The sequence below is a fragment of the Lepus europaeus genome, chromosome 16 (assembly GCF_033115175.1).
Source record: "Lepus europaeus isolate LE1 chromosome 16, mLepTim1.pri, whole genome shotgun sequence".
Classification (NCBI taxonomy): Eukaryota; Metazoa; Chordata; class Mammalia; order Lagomorpha; family Leporidae; genus Lepus; species Lepus europaeus.
In genome coordinates, this window is record NC_084842.1 from 56801532 (window position 1) to 56820952 (window position 19421).

The 19421-nt window shown below is 46.8% G+C and overlaps 1 protein-coding gene across 6 annotated transcripts in view; it reads right to left on the minus strand.

Annotated features, from left to right (window-relative positions):
* Window positions 1-19421, minus strand: part of LIMCH1 (LIM and calponin homology domains 1) — a 346004-nt gene that overhangs the window by 56460 nt on the left and 270123 nt on the right. For 4 of the 6 annotated variants that reach the window (XM_062213686.1, XM_062213684.1, XM_062213683.1 and 1 more), the window contains exons 9-10: window positions 8185-8220; window positions 2080-2206 (exon numbers count right to left, since the gene is read on the minus strand). In XM_062213686.1, coding sequence (XP_062069670.1) covers window positions 2080-2206; window positions 8185-8220 — 163 coding nt within the window. The remainder of the gene's footprint in view (window positions 1-2079; window positions 2207-8184; window positions 8221-19421) is intronic. The other 2 variants (XM_062213687.1, XM_062213685.1) reach the window with 1 other exon arrangement.

Below are 19421 nucleotides of genomic sequence, written 5' to 3' on the forward strand. Positions count from 1 at the left end.
TTGTATCTTTTCTAAAAAAATGTTTAAAAATTAATTTTTATTTTCTTTGAAAGGCAGATAGATAGATAGACACACAGATGGAGAGAGATCGAAGATCTCTCCAAATGCCCACAATAGCCAGGGATGGGCCAGGCCATATCCAGGATCCTGGAGTTCAATCCAGGGCTTCCATATGAGTAGGAGGGGCCCAATTACATGAGCCATCACCTGCTGCCTCCCAAGGTATGTGCTAGCAGGAAGTCAGAAAGGAAGCAGAGGAGCGGCTGGCGCTATGGCATAGTGGGCTAAGCCTCTGCCTGTAGTGCTGGCATCCCATGTGCGTGCTGCTTCTAGTCCCGGCTGCTCCTCTTCCCATCCAGCTCTCTGCTATGGCCTGGGAAAGCAGTAGAAGATGGCCCAAGTCCGTGGGTCCCTGCAGCCATGTGGGAGACCCGGAAGAAACTCCTGGCTCCTGGCTTCAGATCAGCTCAGCTCTGGCTGTTGCCATCATTTGGGGAGTGAACCAGTGGACAGAAGACCTTTCTCTCTGTTTCTCCCTTTCTCTCTCTGTAACTCTACCTCTCAAATAAACATAAATCTTTTAAAAAAAAGAAAGGAAGCAGAGGAGCCAGGGTTTGAACCAGACACTGCAAAATGAGGTGCAGGTGACCCCGGCAGCGTCTTGATCACTGTGCCAGACGCCTGGCCCCGTGCAGAGTTCAGTGAACACTGATGATGAGAAGAGGCACTGGGCTAGGGCATTCACATAGAACCCAATACAACCCAACTTCGGTCTGGCTAGAACCAGAATGCCTCCAAGGCAGCAAAGTTCAGATATTATGTGTGCACCCATATCAGGGCAGTGCATTTAAGCACAGCCGTGTGATCTACGTGACCTTACTCCATGTCAGCTGCCACGTTTTGGAGAGCTGCCTCACATGGTAATCGTACGAAACGTCACTTCTTCCTATTTATAGTCTGTCTTGCCAAGAGATTTGCTGATAACAGAATGGCAAGGCTTAATTGACAGTTTCCTCTTGGGAGGAAGTAAAAGGCAGAAAAGCATTGGCTTTGTCGTCTTAGAGATCCAATGGGTCTCCATACCTGAATTCATCAGATCCTTACAACAACTTCATCACCAATTCTACAGGGAGTTCTAGCACAATGAGAGAGTGAGGATCCTGGGGTCGGATGGATGGGAAGAATCCCAGCTCTGTCTCGTCCGTGCTTTGGAATCTCAAGTATGCTTCTCAGCCTCTCTGTATCTCCGTTTTCTCATCTCTAAAATGGGGATGCCAGTAGCATTCTTACAAGCTCATAGGGTAGAATGCCAGTGTGTGTAAGGTGTCAGGCACACAGTCAGAAGCTCAATACATGTGAGACACAATCATGATGATACTGGGTGGGCTTTGGAGAAGTTAACTGCTTTGACTAGTGGTAGAGTTCAGTTCACAACAGCTGGCTCAGTGCTCTGGAAGCACTCAATGAAATGGTGCTCCGCTCCTCCATCTTCCCTCCTTCCCTTTTGGCTCTGCTCTCAGCACACGATCTCAGGGTCCTCCCCCTTCTCTTCCTCCTGCCTTCCCTGGTGCTCACCCAGCTGCCCCACTGACCCACTGGGTAACTGTGGGCAAGTGACTTAGCTGTGCGGGGACTGATCTGCAGGACCCAGGATGGCCAGGGTTGCTAGCTTATGCAGTACTAGGAGGGTTAAATGAACGATGACCTGCAAAACACTTAGGACAGCACACCTGCTGGTACACTGTCAACGTTGGCAATTACTGCTCTTGCTGTTACCACCACCACCATCAATTTCAAATATACAACCTCTGAAGGCACAGCATCCCCCAGCTGCATCCCACGCCAGGTGCCCGCCTGGTGCTGCCCTCTCGTTTGTTACCAAGTTTCTGTCAAGACCAAGGACAGGTCCCTGTCACTCACTCCACACCCTGCACGTGGCTCTCACCTTTTCCTCACCACAGCTCTGCAAACCCTCCAGGAGCTCTGGCCCTCAGCAGGGCTGTCAAGGGCTAGTCTTCCCCCATTCCCCCACCCAGCAGCCATCGCCCCACTGCCAGCACCGCCCTGCCCTGAACTCACGTCTTGCCATTTGTCGTCCTCTTCCCGCAGCTGGCTGTTTATCAGTTGCAGCTGCTCCTGGCGGGCCCTGCTGTGCGGCAGCACGGCGGCCTCCTCCTCGCACCGCATGTCAAACAAACTTGTGCTCCTGCGTGCAGGGAGAGCAGAGACAAAACCCCGTGGCCATCAGTGCCCCTCGGTCCCCACACGCCCGTTCCGCCGCGTCCCGCTGCGTGGGGGTGCCCGCGGCCCTGCGACCTGCCTGCCGCTTCCCCCCCACAAAAGCCACAGAGCGACCGCCTTTGTCATCAGAGGTAAAACCGAATCTGGTCAGCATCACTATGAAATAGGCGCCAACAAAGGATCAAAGAAGAGCTAGAGAGAGGCACCTGAACCCTGGGCTCCTCTCCTTCGGAAATGTATTTAAAAATAAAATAAGAATTCAAAGGCATACAGCATGGGGAGGCCTTTTGGGGAAGAAGGACATAGTTCCAAACAGTGAAACTTGATTACAGCAAATAGTGTGGGTGTAGAGAGCTGGCTCCCATGTTTCTGTGCAAAGGAAGCCGATTTCCCCACCTTCCAAAAAATACAGCCTCAAGCTTAGGACGCGTTGTCGTGTTTCACTTTCAGAGTTGTTGGATGCATCTAGCATATGAATTGATTATGTATATGTTTAAGTGGCTATTTCTTTTGATTTCCTGTAAAAACTCTCCATAACTCATAGTGCCACTGACACTGTCTCAGAATCAATAAAACGAGGCATCTTATAATAATAGTAAGGTATAAAATATATAAAATAGTGTACTCTTCCCTCTCCTAATATTCTCACAATTATTTCACCTTTTTTGGGGTCAGGATACCTCTGAAGTTACTCTTTAAAAAGAAAAAGGATGAGGAAAGCAAATTTTAAAAAGCTGTGAGCTGGGGCTGGTGCTGTGGCGTAGCAGGTAAAGCCACCACCTGCAGTGCCGGCATCCCATATGGGCGCTGGTTCAAGACCCAACTGTTCCATTTCCGATCCAGCTCTCTGCTATGGCCTGGGGAAGTAGTAGAAGATGGCCCAAGTCCTTGGGCCCCTGCACCCGTGTGGGAGACCCGGGAAAAGCTCCTGGCTCCTGGCTTCAGGTTGGCACAGCTCCGGCCATTGTGGCCAGTTGGGGAGTGAACTAGCGGATGAAGACCTCTCTCTCTCTCTCTCTCTCTTTCTCTCTGCTTTGCCTTCTCTCTGTGTGTAACTGTGACTTTTAAGTAAAATAAATAAATCTTACCAAAAAAAGCCATGGGCTATGCATGGAATTCATATATTCTACAGAACCTCATTAAATATTGGGCAAGACCTGTGATGCTGACGGAGACCTATGTAACAGCACAAGCTGAAGCAGCAAGACGGAAACAGATACAGAAACCAAAGCAAGACCCTTTTTTTGTTTGCTTTTGCTTTTAAAAAAAAAATGACCAGCTCTGTGTCCGAGTGGGATACACAGCAACCGAGGGCCGTGCAAGCGCGCGGAGAGTACAGCAGACAGCGGCGATGGCTCAGCTTTGAAGCCAGCTCAACACGAAGAAAGGAAAAGCCATGCGCTTGGACACTGGCTCATTGTGGACATCGCCAGTGATGTCCAGGATCCCGGCCAGGCAGCGACCAGCCACAGCACCGCTGCATGCAGTGTGTTCCTGGCACGCAGCCTTCTGGGAATTCCAGAAGACCACTGCCAAAGCCACAGCTGCCACCTTCATTCCAGTGCACCCAGAGCCGGGCTGCAGGGGTGCTTGGGTGTCTCTCTCCAGTCGGCAGATGACGGTAGTGGAAGTCTGACCTAAGAGAGCTAACAGTGATCTGTCTCCCCCAAGAGTCTTCTAGTAACCCAGCTGCAGAGACGGACTGTTAGCTGAGGCTCGTGCTAGCACTGATGGGATCAGCCACTGGCTGCAGCTGCCGCCACACCTGGAAGGGGGGGGGTGGGGCAGCACTGATCTGGGCACCCTGCCTTCTAGAATACTGACTTGTCATCTTCGCTAGGGGAGAAGGGCTGTCATTTCTCACCTATTCACACCTTTACTAATGTTGTTTAAGAAAGGTTTAAGAATTTTCAAGGTTAGCTAGAAATGTCAAATCCATATGTGTTTAAACTTCATTGATCAAAATTCACTTTAGTAGGCCTTTCAGAAACAGACAGAAATTCATCTCACTCCTCTCACAGTTAAATGGAAAAACAAAACAAAATAACAAAAAAACTTACCTTAACATGCCTAATCCAGTTGGTTCATCTTTTAAAGTAATTTATAATCTTCACTAAGACTTTCAAAGATCAAAACCTCTTTAGGCTGGGACCCTCTTACAATCCACCAAGGAGCTGGCAGATCATGGGAGAGAACGGAGGTCCCTTCCCCCAACTTTTGCTTTCTGTACCTGCTCAAGGGCGGAACTATGGCTCAGGCCACAGTGGGTACGTGTAGCACCAGATCTCCTGCTAGGAGGCCAGGAAGAAAATGGAGCCAGGGTCTGGGATTTGGTTATCTCATTTACCTTCAGAACTGCCTTCCTGGGGCCCTCTCTCTGTCCCACAGTGAAGGGCAGACTGTTCCAGCCCCAGGGGCCAAAAGCTACCTGTTTCGGCCGGTGCCGCGGCTCACTAGGCTAATCCTCCGCCTGCGGCGCTGGAATCCCTGGTTCTAGTACCGGTTGGGGTGCTGGATTCTGTCCTGGTTGCTCCTCTTCCAGTCCAGCTCTCTGCTGTGGCCTGGGAAGGCAATGGAGGATGGTCCATGGGAGACCAGGAAGAAGTACCCGGCTCCTGGCTTCAGATTGGCGCAGCGCCAGCCATGGTGGCCAATAGGGGAGTGGACCAACGGAAGGAAGACCTTTCTCTCTCTCTCTCACTGTCTATAACTCTCTCTCACTGTCTAACTCTGCCTGGCAAAAAAACCAAAAGCTACTTCTTTCAATAAAAAGAGAAACTCTGCTTGCCCTTTCACATACCAGGAAGTACAATTTTTTCCCAAGATATATTCTTTTAAAGAAATATCAACCAACTGGCCAAAAGAGAAGGAAAGAAAAGCTGTGAGTCATCGCTTGCCATTTTAAAAAAAAAGGAACTGAGAAAGTTGAGAATTGACCATACCAGGGAGCAAACGGGCTGAGTCACCATGCAGAAAATGCTCCCTCGTTCAGGGTGGAACTTGGCCTTCCTGGCGAAGAAACATGCGTCTGGGGTGGGGTGGGGTGGGGGGCGTGGAGACACCCAGCTTCCAGACTGTCAAGGTGGCTTGGGGTAAATCTGCTTTCCGCACCCCCCACGTGTGCCCTGGGCAGCTGGGACAAGCGCCCCTGGCTGCAGAGCCCAGGAGTCCCTCTGGGCAGGGAGTTGGGCTTTTGAGGGAAGGGATCCAATTACCTGAAGGGCAGCCTGTACAGTTGCTCTGGGCCAAGGCTAAGGTAAGGGGGATGCAGAGTGAGATGGCCTGTGGCTCTCTCAAGGAGCAGACTCCTTGGGTGGAGAGGGTGTTGGGGCCAGGCAGGTGAAATGGAATCTCCGGAAACTGTTCTTGGCTGGCCTGCAGGTGGAAATGCCTTCATCTGCCTGTGTGCCTCTGACCTACATTCTCCTTAAAGGGTACATCATTTATTGCTTAGGTTATATTTTCAAAATATGTCAATAATTAATAAACATGGCCTGTGCCGGTTTCTCCTTCAAAGATTTTGGAAATGAGAGACAGAGGTGGGTGAGGGGTGAGGATGGGAAATAAATAAAAAATTTTATAAATTTCTGTCTTCAAAAAATGAACTCTTGTGGCATAGTGGGTAAAGCTGCTACCTACGACACCAGCATCCCATATGGGTGCCAGTTCGAGTCCCAACTGCTCCACTTCTGATCCAACTCCCTGCCAGTGGTCTGGGAAAGCAGTGGAAGATAGTCCAAGTACTTAGGCCCTGGCCACCCCTGTGGGAGACCCAGAAGAAGCTCTTGGCTCCTGGCTTCAGCCTGGCCCAGCCCTGGCCTTTACGGCCATCTTGGGGGAGTGAATCAGTAGCTAGAAGACCTTTCTCTGTCTTTCCCTCTCTCTGTAACTCTGCCTTTCAAATAAATCAATCAATATTTTAAAAAAGTGAACCCATGGGTCAGCATTGTGGTGCAGCAGGTTAAGCTGGGATCTGTAATTCCTGTGTCCCTTATGGCTCTAGTTCTTCTCCCAGCTGCTCCACTTCTGATTTACCTCCCGGCTAAAGCGCCTGAGAAGGCAGCATAAGATGACCCAAGTCCTTGGGCCCCTGCCTCCACGTGGAAGACCAGGATGGAGTTCTTGGCTCCTGGCTTCAGTCTGGCCCAGCCTGGCGGTGGCGTCTATCTGGCGAGTGAAATCAGCAGATGGAAGGTCTCTTCATCTTTATTTTTCTCCTTCTCTGTAACTCAGCCTTTCCAATAAATAAATAAATCTTTTTAAAAAATGAACTCCTGATATCAGTTTTTCATGTTGAACTCCCATGGTTTCACAAAGGTTACGTCTACTTTAAGCAAAAACCTCAGCACTTTGTGTATTTACAGATCTTTGGAAAAGAGACACCTTTTACCCAATTTGGTCCATGCCGATGCTTTTTGTTAAGGGAGGTGAGAAGGCAGCCCCCATCGCCTCCTCTTTCAGAAAATCATTACCTTTCCCTGTGGGTAAGGTGTTCTGCAAGCACAGGCAAAATTCAAAAGCTCTTTAATGCTGAGTCCTCTCTTTCACTTTTCAGGGTTTCCCAGAGATCCATTGTAGGCAGACTGCACGGCGGCTTTGCATTGATGAAGAATAAATCCATCCTATCAAAATGTTTTTGCTTGCCAAATCAAAGTAGTGTTTTGCCTATCAATCTTAAGTAATCCTCCTTTCAGGGAATGTTAAATATTGCCACTGCAGATTTTAAAAGTAATAACCAGGGCTCAGTTTTACAGACTACTTAGCTCTGCACAGTCAATCAAGCTGGGATTGAACTTGGTTCTGAGACATGAACATTCTCTATGGCAGGCCACTAACCAATCCAGATGGCATTTCAGAAATTTGGCCTTGGAGTCTGACAGCTTAAGGCTAAGAGTCCAGACTAAGCTAAGCACAGTAGATAATTGCTGAATGTTTCGGCTCATCTCACTGTCTTTGGTGTGTGCTATGCCCTTAGTTAAAGGCCTCATGCTGTGACTTGAAACCATGGCTCAGGCTAGGAGGACAGGCAGGAAGAGTGCTGGTGTCTACCTTTCTAAAAGCCCAGCCTCCCATGAGGCCACAAATGCCTCTCCCAGAGCTTAGCAGGCTACTGATGTTGGGACTGGATATTAGTCACGTTTCTGAAAAAGACCAGTTACTCCAACCCGAGAAGGCTAGTATTCTGCAAAGCAAATGTCTGCCTAGTGTACCAGTTCCAGAATGTTCTGCACAGGGGACTGCCAGTTTTGAAAAGGGAGTTATTGGGGTCCCAAATGGAAGGAAGTGAATTCCTCCGAAATGTGGCTGTGAGGTGTGGGATGGATGCAGGATGGATCTCCGAGAGGAATGAAAAGCCAGTAGCAGGGAAGGTAGCCCAAGTTGTGTTTTACATCCTTGACCCCCTGCTATGCCACGGAACTTGAACAAAACTCCAATGTTTTGGTCTCAAACATCCCACAGTTTATGTGACTCCAACCTAGGAGGAACTTGGGCTTCTGAAGCTATAATTAGTGGCTTAGGGTTTATTTTCTTAGTTTGAAAAAATGTGAATGGGGAATGACGACTTCATTGTTTACTCTAGACCACAGCATATCACGAATTAAATGCAAAATTCAGAATACCCTTTTAATAATTGCCTGGTTCAGAAGGGGTACCGATGTCTAAACCCTAATGAGAAGGACTTTAACATGCTCAGTCTATGTAAAGCAAATGCTAAGTTTTAAGCAGCAGCTGCACATTAGACTCATGCTTAAGTTGCCTTTTCATTCATCCGTCCTGCACGGAACATATGTTCTGCATTCCAACTGTAAGTGCTCCACTGCACAAGTCAGTTAACTATTCAGTTCACTGTTGCATCAGTTGCATTTCAATTAGTGGTAAGTACTGGAAGCATGCAGTTTAGGCTAGTAATTAATGGAATCCTACAAACACAAAACAACTTACTCTGCGTCATCAGACACAGGAGTTCTCGGACCGTATCTATAAGACCAAATACAAAGTTAGAAGACCAGCAAGGCAGAGTCAACAGTGTAACCAAACTGGAAATAAAAACTGCTGGTGAAATACATTGATGCCAAACCTTTTTGCTGATCGGACTGGAAGAGAAATGTCAGTTAGCAATATTCATTAGTGCTGCTGCAAATCAAGGAAATGTCTAGATATTTCTAAAGAATGTAAAATTTGTATTAAGATCCAACAAAGAAATGAAAATGATCCCCCATGCTGCACACAAAAATAGAATCTGTTCAATATAACAAAGAGGCTTAGGTGCAACCCACAATGTTTAGAGAAGGCAGCTTGAAGAAAAACATGTATTACGGTCATTCACAAACAGTTAAAACACTCATGCCTCTGTGCTCAGCAGTAATGGGCTATAATGTATACTCAACATACAAGTACGCCCTGACCGCCCCTACCCCTGCCCCTGATGTGTTAATGCATCTGCACAACTGACATCAAAGTGTCCGCAGTTTTCCGGAAGCAAGCTAGAACTCCAACCAGAACTCCAATCAGTGCCTTCTGCTGGCATTTGACAAAAACCACAATTCCTAGAAAGCCAGTAGCTTTAATCAAAACCAGACATGGATGATAATCCATAACTTGCAAAACCCAAGTTTTCCCCAATCTTTATACTCTTCCGAGGATTTAAGTAAAGTTATACTCTCTGCGATAAAGTCACTCCAATTCTAAATGTATCAGATAAAGCAAAGCAAACAGTAAATTAGACAAAAAGTTAGAATATCACAATGGCATATGTTAAGCAACATTTTTGCAACATTTTTTTTAAAAAGCAGTTACACAAGTAATTGTTTCTTCAGCCAAGCTGAATTTTAAGGACTGTTCTTACCTTGACCCTGAAAGGCTGCTCATTTCTGCATTCAGATGTGGACAGAGAGCTATTTCAGTAAAGAAAATACACCTTGCTTCCTGTCTCCAATAAATTACATTTTGGGGTTGTCAGCAAAATTACCTGGTCCTATGCTCGCTTTCATAACACTTCGGAGGAAAGAAGTGGACTCCTATAGATCTCTTCCCACAACCTTACAGAAAACCCCTGGAACGCATGGCTGCACACGCTCAGAGCCGCTTCTCTCCTGGGCTTTTATCATCCCAGAACAGTCTGCATGCACAGATCATCATTCCTCCGGAACAAGGGCAACCACACCGGTAGAAAACCCCAAATCTCTGTGGAAATGGCCAAAAGCAAGACAGGGAAGGGTTTGTAAACGTTTTTCTTTTGGACGTAAGACTCCTCATCATAATTGCAGAAAGTGCTAAAGTTTAACTTCATATCCTCAGTTTTCCAAAAAGCACCACTACAGCGAAGTAGACCATGAGTGGATTCTTCTACATCAAGAGTGTGTGCCTGGGCAATATTAATTCTGAAGACTGGATGAATGTTTCCCAGTTACTAAATAGACCTATTGGAATAGAATTATTCAGATACAGGGCTTTCTAAGTTATCTATGAAGAGAGCACAGAAGTTCTTAATGGACAGATAAGAAATAATCTATTAATAGCTTTTATGTGTTTTGTGCTTCTACTGAATACTTTTATTAATATTTTATTGAAGTGCACACACTACACACATCCCTGGGTGAATTTAACACACCCAGAGATCAGTGTTGTGCTTTGTACTATATAAACAAACTCGTGTAGGATGTACCTTCTTTAGCACAGGGTTTTGTCTGTGAGTCTCAGCTGTGTGGTTGCGTGTAGGATAGATCTGAATCTACACCGTTTTTGCACATGATAATTCACAGCATTTCACAGACGTCTCTGCCAACAAATAGAGATTTACAGTAAACGCTAAGCTTCATGGAACAGGGAAGGACTTTTCTGTTTGGTTCCCTGAACAGTGACCAGGGTAGGCTCTCAATAAGAATTTATGGAGTGGGCCGGCGCCGTGGCTCAATAGGCTAATGCTTCACCTTGCGGCACCGGCACACCGGGATCTAGTCCCGGTCGGGGCGCCGGATTCTGTCCCGGTTACCCCTCTTCCAGGCCAGCTCTCTGCTGTGGCCCGGGAGTGCAGTGGAGAATGGCCCAAGTGCTTGGGCCCTGCACCCCATGGGAGACCAGGAGAAGCACCTGGCTCCTGCCCTCGGATCGCCACAGCGCGCCAGCCGCAGCAGCCATTGGAGGGTGAACCAACGGCAAAGGAGGACCTTTCTCTCTGTCTCTCTCTCTCACTGTCCACTCTGCCTGTCAAAAAATTAAAAAAAAAAAAAAAAGAATTTATGGAGTATCTATTGGAGACTTTGGAAAACGAAAAGAATTGCAGTCTCTGAAGATAACCGGCATTTATCCTTCTTTTTAATGCACTTGTAGACTTAAGGAATTTCCCACTCAGTTAATTTATTAGCTTTCAAAGAGCATCAACTTAAGCAGAATTGCCTTTGCTGGTAAGGGAAGATAATTAGAGCTTAGGCTTCAAGTGGCTTTCTTTTCCAGTTGTCTTACAAGAAATCAAAAAATAAAGCTAAATCGTGAAAAAATTGGAGATTTTTAAAATGGAAAGTCAGTGAGTTAACATGCTACTGGATGCAAAATTGGCCAGAGAAATTACAGGAAGCAAAAGCAACCTACCCAAAAAACCAATATAGTTTAATTTTAAGGTTAGGGGTATTTAGAAAGATAAAGGGAACGCCGTATACATCTACTGACTGCATTTATATGACTTCCAGCACCAGTAAAGCATTTCAGAGTCAATAATCAGCTGGTGATGTATTTCTGTATTGTGAACTAGTGTTAGCTTCCATTGGAATGAGAGGGGGAAAATGGTTCTACTGCTCATCTGATTATTCCCTAGCACTCAGCACAGTGTTTTACACACAGTAATTATTCGGTAAATATTTGTTGAAAGGAAATATGAACTCCCAAGGTGTATACTAGCTCAATCACACAATTAGGTCACAGAGTAACCTGACTATACTTCCTTCTGATCAAATTACTCATCCTGGTTTGAATACAGAGTGGATTCTTTCTGAATCACAAGCACAGCGGCAGACAGAAGCAACAGGAAATCCACCAGGCTTCCACAGTGTCCTCTGTTAACTTGTATAGGCAATGGACGGAGCTGACTTTGAGCCTTGGCTTTGTGGTTACCAGCTGTGTGTATGTGGGCCTTGGCTTCCTAACTGCAAATGCAGATGGGAATTCTTAACTCTCAAAGGATGTAAGGAATCAAGAAGCAGGAAAGCACCCAGGTCATGTTCAGTAGGAAGCTATAGGCCTCCCTTCCTCCTTTCCTTTTATTCTAACCTGCTCTCCAGCAGCACTGCGATTCAGGACCAGGCTCCAGGCTGGGGCACCTGCCATGTGAACAGCTATGGAGGACCACGTTGATCGCTCACCCGCCGGGAACCCCGTGTGGCCCACTCATTTCACTTTATGTTAGGCTTCCTGTTTGTGGGATGGAGCTAACATCCATGGAACTTACCCGTGGATTCCCAGGAGAGGGTGAGCGAGAGGAGCAGACGCACTTGGAAAAGGCTACACAGCACTCCATGGCTGTAAAGCACAAATACCGTCCCTGCTTTCTGAAAACTGTGTTGTAGTTAAGGCTCTACCCAATGTTGTTATTATCCACAAGAATGTAAAACAGGCTAAATCCAGGCGATAGAGATGGACAGGATATCGACATGAACTGGGGTCACACGTGTTCTCCCTGCTTGCTACTCTGTCCCACTGACATCTAAATCCTTTGACAGCAAAACTCCAATGTTTCCTATTTTCTAGAGAACTTACAACTATGAAAAACACTCCTCACTCCTTTGCTGTACATTGATCAGGCAGACCACGCTTATAACAAACATACACCACTCCTATTAAATGGCAACGGAGGCTTCAGCATTGCCTTAATCTACAGCATAAACCCCTACTCTTCATCTGAAATCGAGGCAGAGCATGGAAAGGATAGAAAGCCTATCTCTGGAAGGCAATGAGGGTTTGCTAATGCTCAACAATTGATTACAAATTTCCCAAGTGATTTTCATCCTCTTTGGACCTGGAATCAGAGTGAGATCAAGTAGGTCAAGAAGAAGTTCAACCCCTTTGCTCAAAGGCTCCTATGGGAACCAGGAAAGGATAAAAGAATTTCCATTTGTTCTGACCACAAGGATGAGAGTGGGAAAATACGTAACAGGTAAATTCACCATTAAACTATGCTTTTAGGCCGGCGCCGCGGCTCAACAGGCTAATCCTCCGCCTTGCGGCGCCGGCACACCGGGTTCTAGTCCCGGTCGGGGCACCGATCCTGTCCCGGTTGCCCCTCTTCCAGGCCAGCTCTCTGCTGTGGCCCGGGAGTGCAGTGGAGGATGGCCCAAGTCCTTGGGCCCTGCACCCCATGGGAGACCAGGAGAAGCACCTGGCTCCTGCCATCGGAACAGCGCGGTGCGCCGGCCGCAGCGCACTACCGCGGCGGCCATTGGAGGGTGAACCAACGGCAAAAGGAAGACCTTTCTCTCTGTCTCTCTCTCACTGTCCACTCTGCCTGTCAAAAAACAACAACAACAACAACAACAAAAAAACTATGCTTTTAGTCTCTGCCTACATGCAAAGAAGAAGAAAAAAAAATCTTGGTCAGGCCAGTTTTAGTCATTCCGTTGCTGCTAGCAATAGCAGGTAAGGGTCTCTGATGCACCAAGATGCATTAATAATACACTCAAAGCATATACCAAGGCGCAGCCTGGGGAAATAAAGTCACAAGGGCACAGGACCACCTGACCTCTGATCCTTCACGGGTGGATCCTCAGCAGATTCCTCGACCTCCTGTTGCTTTGCAAATGGAACCGGAAGGCACTGGTTTGGGCTGGATCCAGGGTGACTCAGGGACTCCCCAGTTCTCCTGGCCATCGTGTCATCTTTCTGTGACTCAGAGAGCTCTCCTCGGCCTTTCAGTCCATTGGCACTCCAGGCAGGAGCTGCTGGCTCCTTCGCCTTCTCTTCAGCCCCTGCCGGCTCCCACTCAGAGGCCAGAGGACAGGCACTAGAGCAACATTCAGCCCAGCCGGGCAAAGGCTGCTTAACACCAATGCTATTTTCAGTAGCGTCACTCACTGGCATTCATCCAAGACAGAAGAAGGCAACAGCCATGGAGGCAGCAGCACACAGCAGCAGAGTAGGTAACCCCCTTTTTAATACGGAGACCCTCTGCCATGCAGCTGGCACTCACACGGGAATGGTTCCCCTTCTGGTTTTCATGATTCCTGCAAATGAAACCTGGCCAGTCCCCAGCCACATGCACAGGCCACAATCTCTCCCTAGAGCAGCACTAGAAGCAGGACTCAGCTCTTGCCGTGGGGACATTCCTGTGAGTGACTTCCCTCCCCGCGGCGACAGTCACCGGGTAAGCACACACAGTGCCCCTCAGCTGCTGTTGGGAACACACTGGCCACACACGGTAGAGGCAGCACAGCACGGAAGGCAGGCAGGAGCTCACAGGGGCTGGCTGCTCTCCGCTGGGCCTTCTGCCTTGGGCAACATTGCAGACGCTCTTGGAGCAACTCCTTCATTCTCTTCTTTGCCACCCTGTGGCACCGGTTTGGATGTAACTAAAGCCAGAGAGGATCGCTTTACTGCTAGGAAACAGCCTTCCTGGAGGCCTTGACCCCACCTGTGACCCTTCACCTCTCAGACAGGCAGGGAACGCTGCTCCTCACCTTCCTCCGTGTTCCCGGGGCACTCGCCCACACTGCTGGCCCACTCTTCCTGAGACTCCGGCACAGGAGCCAGCCGCGAGTCCCTTTGGCAATAGTCATCTAGGCCAGAATTCACTACTCTGTGGATCAAGTGGCATGGGTGGCAAGGGAGAAGAGGAGAAAGGGTTATGAAAGGAGGCTACCTGGGGCACTGAGACGGAAGATCCAGGGGGCTCAGCTGCTCTCACCCCAAGGCCAGCTAGGGAGGCTACGGTGTGCAGCAAGGGTCTGAGCGAGTGGAGGAAGGTGGCCCGAGTCTGCCACCACGGCCTCAAGCGAAGATCCCTCGGGATCCGAGCGCTCAGGGGTGTGATCCCATTAAAAGATCCCATTAAAACATTTTGCCTATGGAGCTCCTTCAGTGTGTTCACTAAGAAAGCAGAGCTTGGGGCCACCGAGGGGAAAGGGTCATATGCTGAGGTAGCTGGTGTTCCCAGGCACCCATTCTGGTGCAACAAAATCAAGATGCCTGCATCCATTTGCACTTCACACACCTGCTGCCCCAAGGTGGTCCCTGCAAAGAGTCAACTGTGTCACCTCTAGGGCTGTGTTTAGTGTGCAGACCCTCAGCAAGCGGCTGCAGCTCTCGCACGGCTCTCCCTGCGCGTGGGTGCTGAAAGATACCTGAAGTCATCCTGCGGAGTGAGCACTGGGTCTTCCTTTAGGCCAGGGCTGGCGGCTGAGGCAGGGGATGCGGGGTGTGCTGGCAGCCTGCTGCTGTGGCTGGCAACTCCTACCTCCTCCCGGGGCCCCGCCTTGCCAATGCTGAGCCGCTTCCACTTCTGCTGGTCTATCTCTGTCACCGGCCCAAAGTGCACAAATTTTTGCTTCGGGCCGGAAGCTTTCTTATAGGCCCTGGCTTTGCGGCTGGCAAAGTCATCACGGATGGCGGTTTCTGCTTTAATTTCTGGTGGAGGCTCGGGGGCACAGATTTGCTGAGAATCTCCGTCCCTAGTCAGAACCAGATAGAAATTCCAGAGATTTCTAAGGCAAGTATGAATCAAGAAGAAGGTTTTAAATAATCCTAGATTAAAAAAAAAAATCCTAGATATTTCTACGGCTAGAGCAGCATCGCTTTTCCCTTGACCAATCAAATGAAGAAACGATCATTATCTCGCCCAGGTAAATAGTGCTTGGAGTTTCTTTTGCACTCAAAGTATTAACTCTAATATCATGAATGGAGGTACAGAAAAATCTTAGATACAGTGGGCTAATGAAAATTATTGAAAAATTCAGTTTAAATTTCCTACAGTACCCAAGCCTAGCAACGTAAAGAAGCGTTCATTGCAAATCAGCTGGTGAAAGAGGCTGTTTTTGGTCCGTGTGACTTGTAACTTTGAGTATTAATAAGTTTCATTTCACACAGAACTTGCCGGTTTCCTCTGTGTATTCAGAGGCACTCCTTCTAGCCATCCAAATACAAAACGGTCAAGGTCAAGGATAAGCACCTGATTCCTGCAGAGCTAAAAGGTACAACCGACTGGGGCAAACGTGACACACCTCGTCTTTCCTGACACTTGCAGTCTCTCCCACGTCTTCAAGTCAGCTTCTGTTATCTTGGAGGGTATGATGAAGCTTGGGGCCTCGCGGTGAGGGCCGAGGCAGCCCTGAATTCGCCGCTGGGCCAGGTCGTCCTTGTAAAGATCTGGCACCTTCCTCCCTCCCTCTTCCACCGGTTCACTCTCCTGGGCCCTCGTAACACAGGTCGCTACTGACTTCTGCTCTTCTGCTTTGCCCTGGTTTCTGTCATTTGGATCCAAGCCCCACGCCATCGGAAAGTTCGGGGTTCAAGAAAGGGGAGCAGACAAACAGAATGTCAAGCCCGGAAACTCAGAGGCCGAGGACAGAACACAATGCCAGAAATGCCATTCTCTCTCGCAGAAATACGGACTCACTGGGAGCTCTGAGGACTTCGATCTACGCTGCTCTTTTAACACTAGGAGACAGAGCTTGTCTAGCAAATCACGGGCTCTAGTTTAGGAAGAGAAGCCAGGACTCGCTGAAAAGACCATGAAGATCCACAGTGAGATTCTGCTTTGCCAGCGATGATGCCCAATTCCCACATGGCAATGCATTCGCGTTTTCTGATTCAATCCCTTAGTCCTCTAGGAATGTTTTTTATCGCACCAGTAAAATGTTAGTAAGGAGCTCTGTGTGATCCAAATTCTAGGATTAGTTTGGAGATAGCAGGAACCTTGTTACCATATTAAACATCTCAACCATAAACCCACAACTGCCATAAAGTGCATTTAAATTGATTCTGGACAGAAAGATTCAATGTGTCAAAAACTCAGTATCTGCTTTGCAGCATTGGCTGGGTTTGCCTAACGTAAACTTGAAGAACAGAGACTGTGTCTCCTTTATTTGGATTCCCAGAGTCATTGCCCTTGTTCTTCACCACTGATATTTTCAATTGTTCCTCTAAGAAGTGAACATTAGCTGGCTCATGTTGACAGTGTTGTAATGTAATATAAACCAAAGCTGTGGCATCTATATGCATAAACATTCAGACATACTAAAAGAAGCATGCTTCTTTGGATACAAAAAAAGTCTCAGAAATATATATATAAATATGACCTACTGTTTTTTTAAAAATATATCACCCAGAGCAGGTGTTGCAGCACAGCGGGTTAAGCCACTGCTTGGGACTCCTGCATCCCATATTAGAGTGCTGGTTCAAGTCCCGGCTACTCCATGCTTCCAATCCAGCTTCTGGTTAAGACAGCAGATGATAACCCAAGTACTTGGGTTCCTGTCACCCACATAGGAGACCTGGATGGAGTTCCTGGCTCCTGAATTCAGCCTGGACCAATCCTGGCTCCTAATTGTATTTGGGGAATAAACCAGCAGATAGAAAATTTTTCTGTCACTCTGCCTTTCAAAAAAATAATTCAGTAAATCTTAAAAGTCTGTCTATCTATCATCTATCTATCTATTAATCATCTGTCTCCCAATCCTGAAAAGCAGGAGGTATTCATTTGTTGCCTGGATGACATAGTGTATTTTTAGAGCCTATTCAAACAGCAAAGCCACAAAATTTCCTATTTACTTTTAGTTTGGGGAAAGGGATCAAGAAAGTGTATAGCAAAAAGCTATAAGGAATCTCATCTTTTTTCCTTTTGAAAATTAGTTTTTTGAAGCTCTCTAGAGAGGTCATGGACTGTTTCAGACCCACAGCTGTGACCCCAGTCAGGTAACAACAGACAAATGCACTTGGAAATATCACAAGTTAAAACTGCATTGATAAGAAAAGAAAAAAGAGAGATACAAAAGCAACTCCTCTTCCTAACTCACGTTACTGATGGCATCCATATACCTTGATGCAATTGGTTATCCAAAAGGATTTGTTGTACTTGCAACATCTGGGCTCTGCCCCAAAGCCCTCATGGATGGTTTGTTATGAGGCATAACAAGAAGAACCACAACGACTCAGAGCTCCTGAGGCCACAGGGTGTCTTGGAAAAATATGGTGCCAGTTTACTCTGCTCTAATGTCTACCTGCTCTACCTCTAGGAATCTCTCACAGGTTTTGTATCTAGTACTTCCTTTAAATTTTCATTCATTTACTTCTTCTTCTTCTTCTATTTTTTTTTTTTTTGAACAGCAGAGAGAAATAGAAAAAGCTGCCATCTGCTGGTTCAGTCCCCAAATGCCTGCAATGGCTGAGCTGAAGCCAAGAGTAGGAACCAGGAGCTCAATCCAGGAATGCAATGACTTGAGCTGTCCCTGCTGCCTCCCAGGGTCTGCATCACCAGGAAGCTGGAATCAACCCAGGCATTCTGATACAAGACGTGGGCATCTTAACTGGCAATTTAATGGCTAGGCCAAATGCCTGCCTCTGGAACTTCCTTTAAAAAATTAATAAAACCCTGAAATACCACTTATTCTACTAGGCTCAATAATTCAGCCAAAACTATTTTTAATTGTGTAAAGCACAGATAAGTTAATTCAACCAACTTTGAAATCTCCAAAAACATAACAATTTGATAACAAAGACATTAACTCTGATTTTGATATAAGGAAAAATAAACTCTGCAGGATGAAATTCACAAGTGCACATCTCAAATGATTCTCTGCTGCCCTTCAGACAAAAATTACTGGCCAAATAACATTCTACTAACATTTTCTGTTCTCCAATTGGCTCCAGCACATTCATGTGGAATATCTCTTATCCAATTAGTCTGGGATCAGAAGTGTTTCAGATTTGAAATTTATTTCAGATTTTGTGATACTTGCATGTGCATAATGAGACTGCATACTTGAGAATGAGACTCAAATCTAGACATGATTCTTTTATATTTTATATACACCTGCACACACAGCCTGAGAGTCATTTTATATGATGTCTTTAGTGTCCCTGTGTTTTGACTGTGACCCATTACAGGAGGTCAGGTGTGGAATTTTCCACTTGCGGTGTTATGTCAGTGTTCAAAATGTTTCATTTTGGACTTCAGGTAAGCAATGTCCAACATATCTAACAGAAGGGGAGAAAACTGGGAGAAGGGAATTCCTTTGAAAATAACTTCCATGATAGAACACATAGAAGTGGATTACATGTTTGGAGAGTTTTTTGATAGAAAATATCCATCATCATTTGTGAAGGAAAGAGCAAGCCATTTCCCCCTTTCCAACATCTAAAAGCAGCTAATGGAAGAAACGCTTATAGCAAAGGAATAACTATGTTTTCTGCTACCTTTGAACGGACTGGGGGGCATCCTTAAATGGTGGCTATTGCTCGGTAGGCAAAGGATGGCTACATATGCCAGTCAATGACACCAGCACCCAGATGTGGTAATGTGCACACTGGAATTCAATGCTTATTTGACTAACTCAGCCCTCATTTGGACATGGCCACTCTACTCTCTGTCATCTACATTTAGGCATTAAGTAAAAGTGGGATATTTTGAGTTCTACTTCAAAGTAAACCACCATTACAAAGTACTTGTAAATGGGGTGGGAAAGAGGGGCAGGGCTGATATAAATCACCTTTAGTTACATTCTCTCTCACAGACATCTACACACACACACACACACACCACACAGTGCACACCTTTTATATTCTAGGCTTTTCTTTTCTGAGTTTCCTTTGGAGGGTTTGCTGCCATCTGATGTCTCTGCCTCTTTCTTTCTATAAGGCCCATAGAGGAGCTGGTTCAGTGGCACTGTTGGCTTGGGTTGGTTCATCCTTGCTCTCCTCGCAGCAAAGTCATCTTTCACAAGATCGGGCAGTCGACATGCAACTTCGTCTTCTGACTCAGAATCTTTGCCATGCTGATGGGTCAGGAAAGGGTTTTCTTTGCGAAGGATAATATCACAAACGGCGTCCTTCTCTTCTCTCAATTGCTTTTGACTGACAGAGCAAAATTAAATGTACCCCCCCACCACGTGATCAGATCAAGAATACTTTAAGTCCCCCTCTCCAGACAGACAACTATGCTGTTAGTGAAAAGTCTTCTAGGTATTGTTAGTTCAAATGGC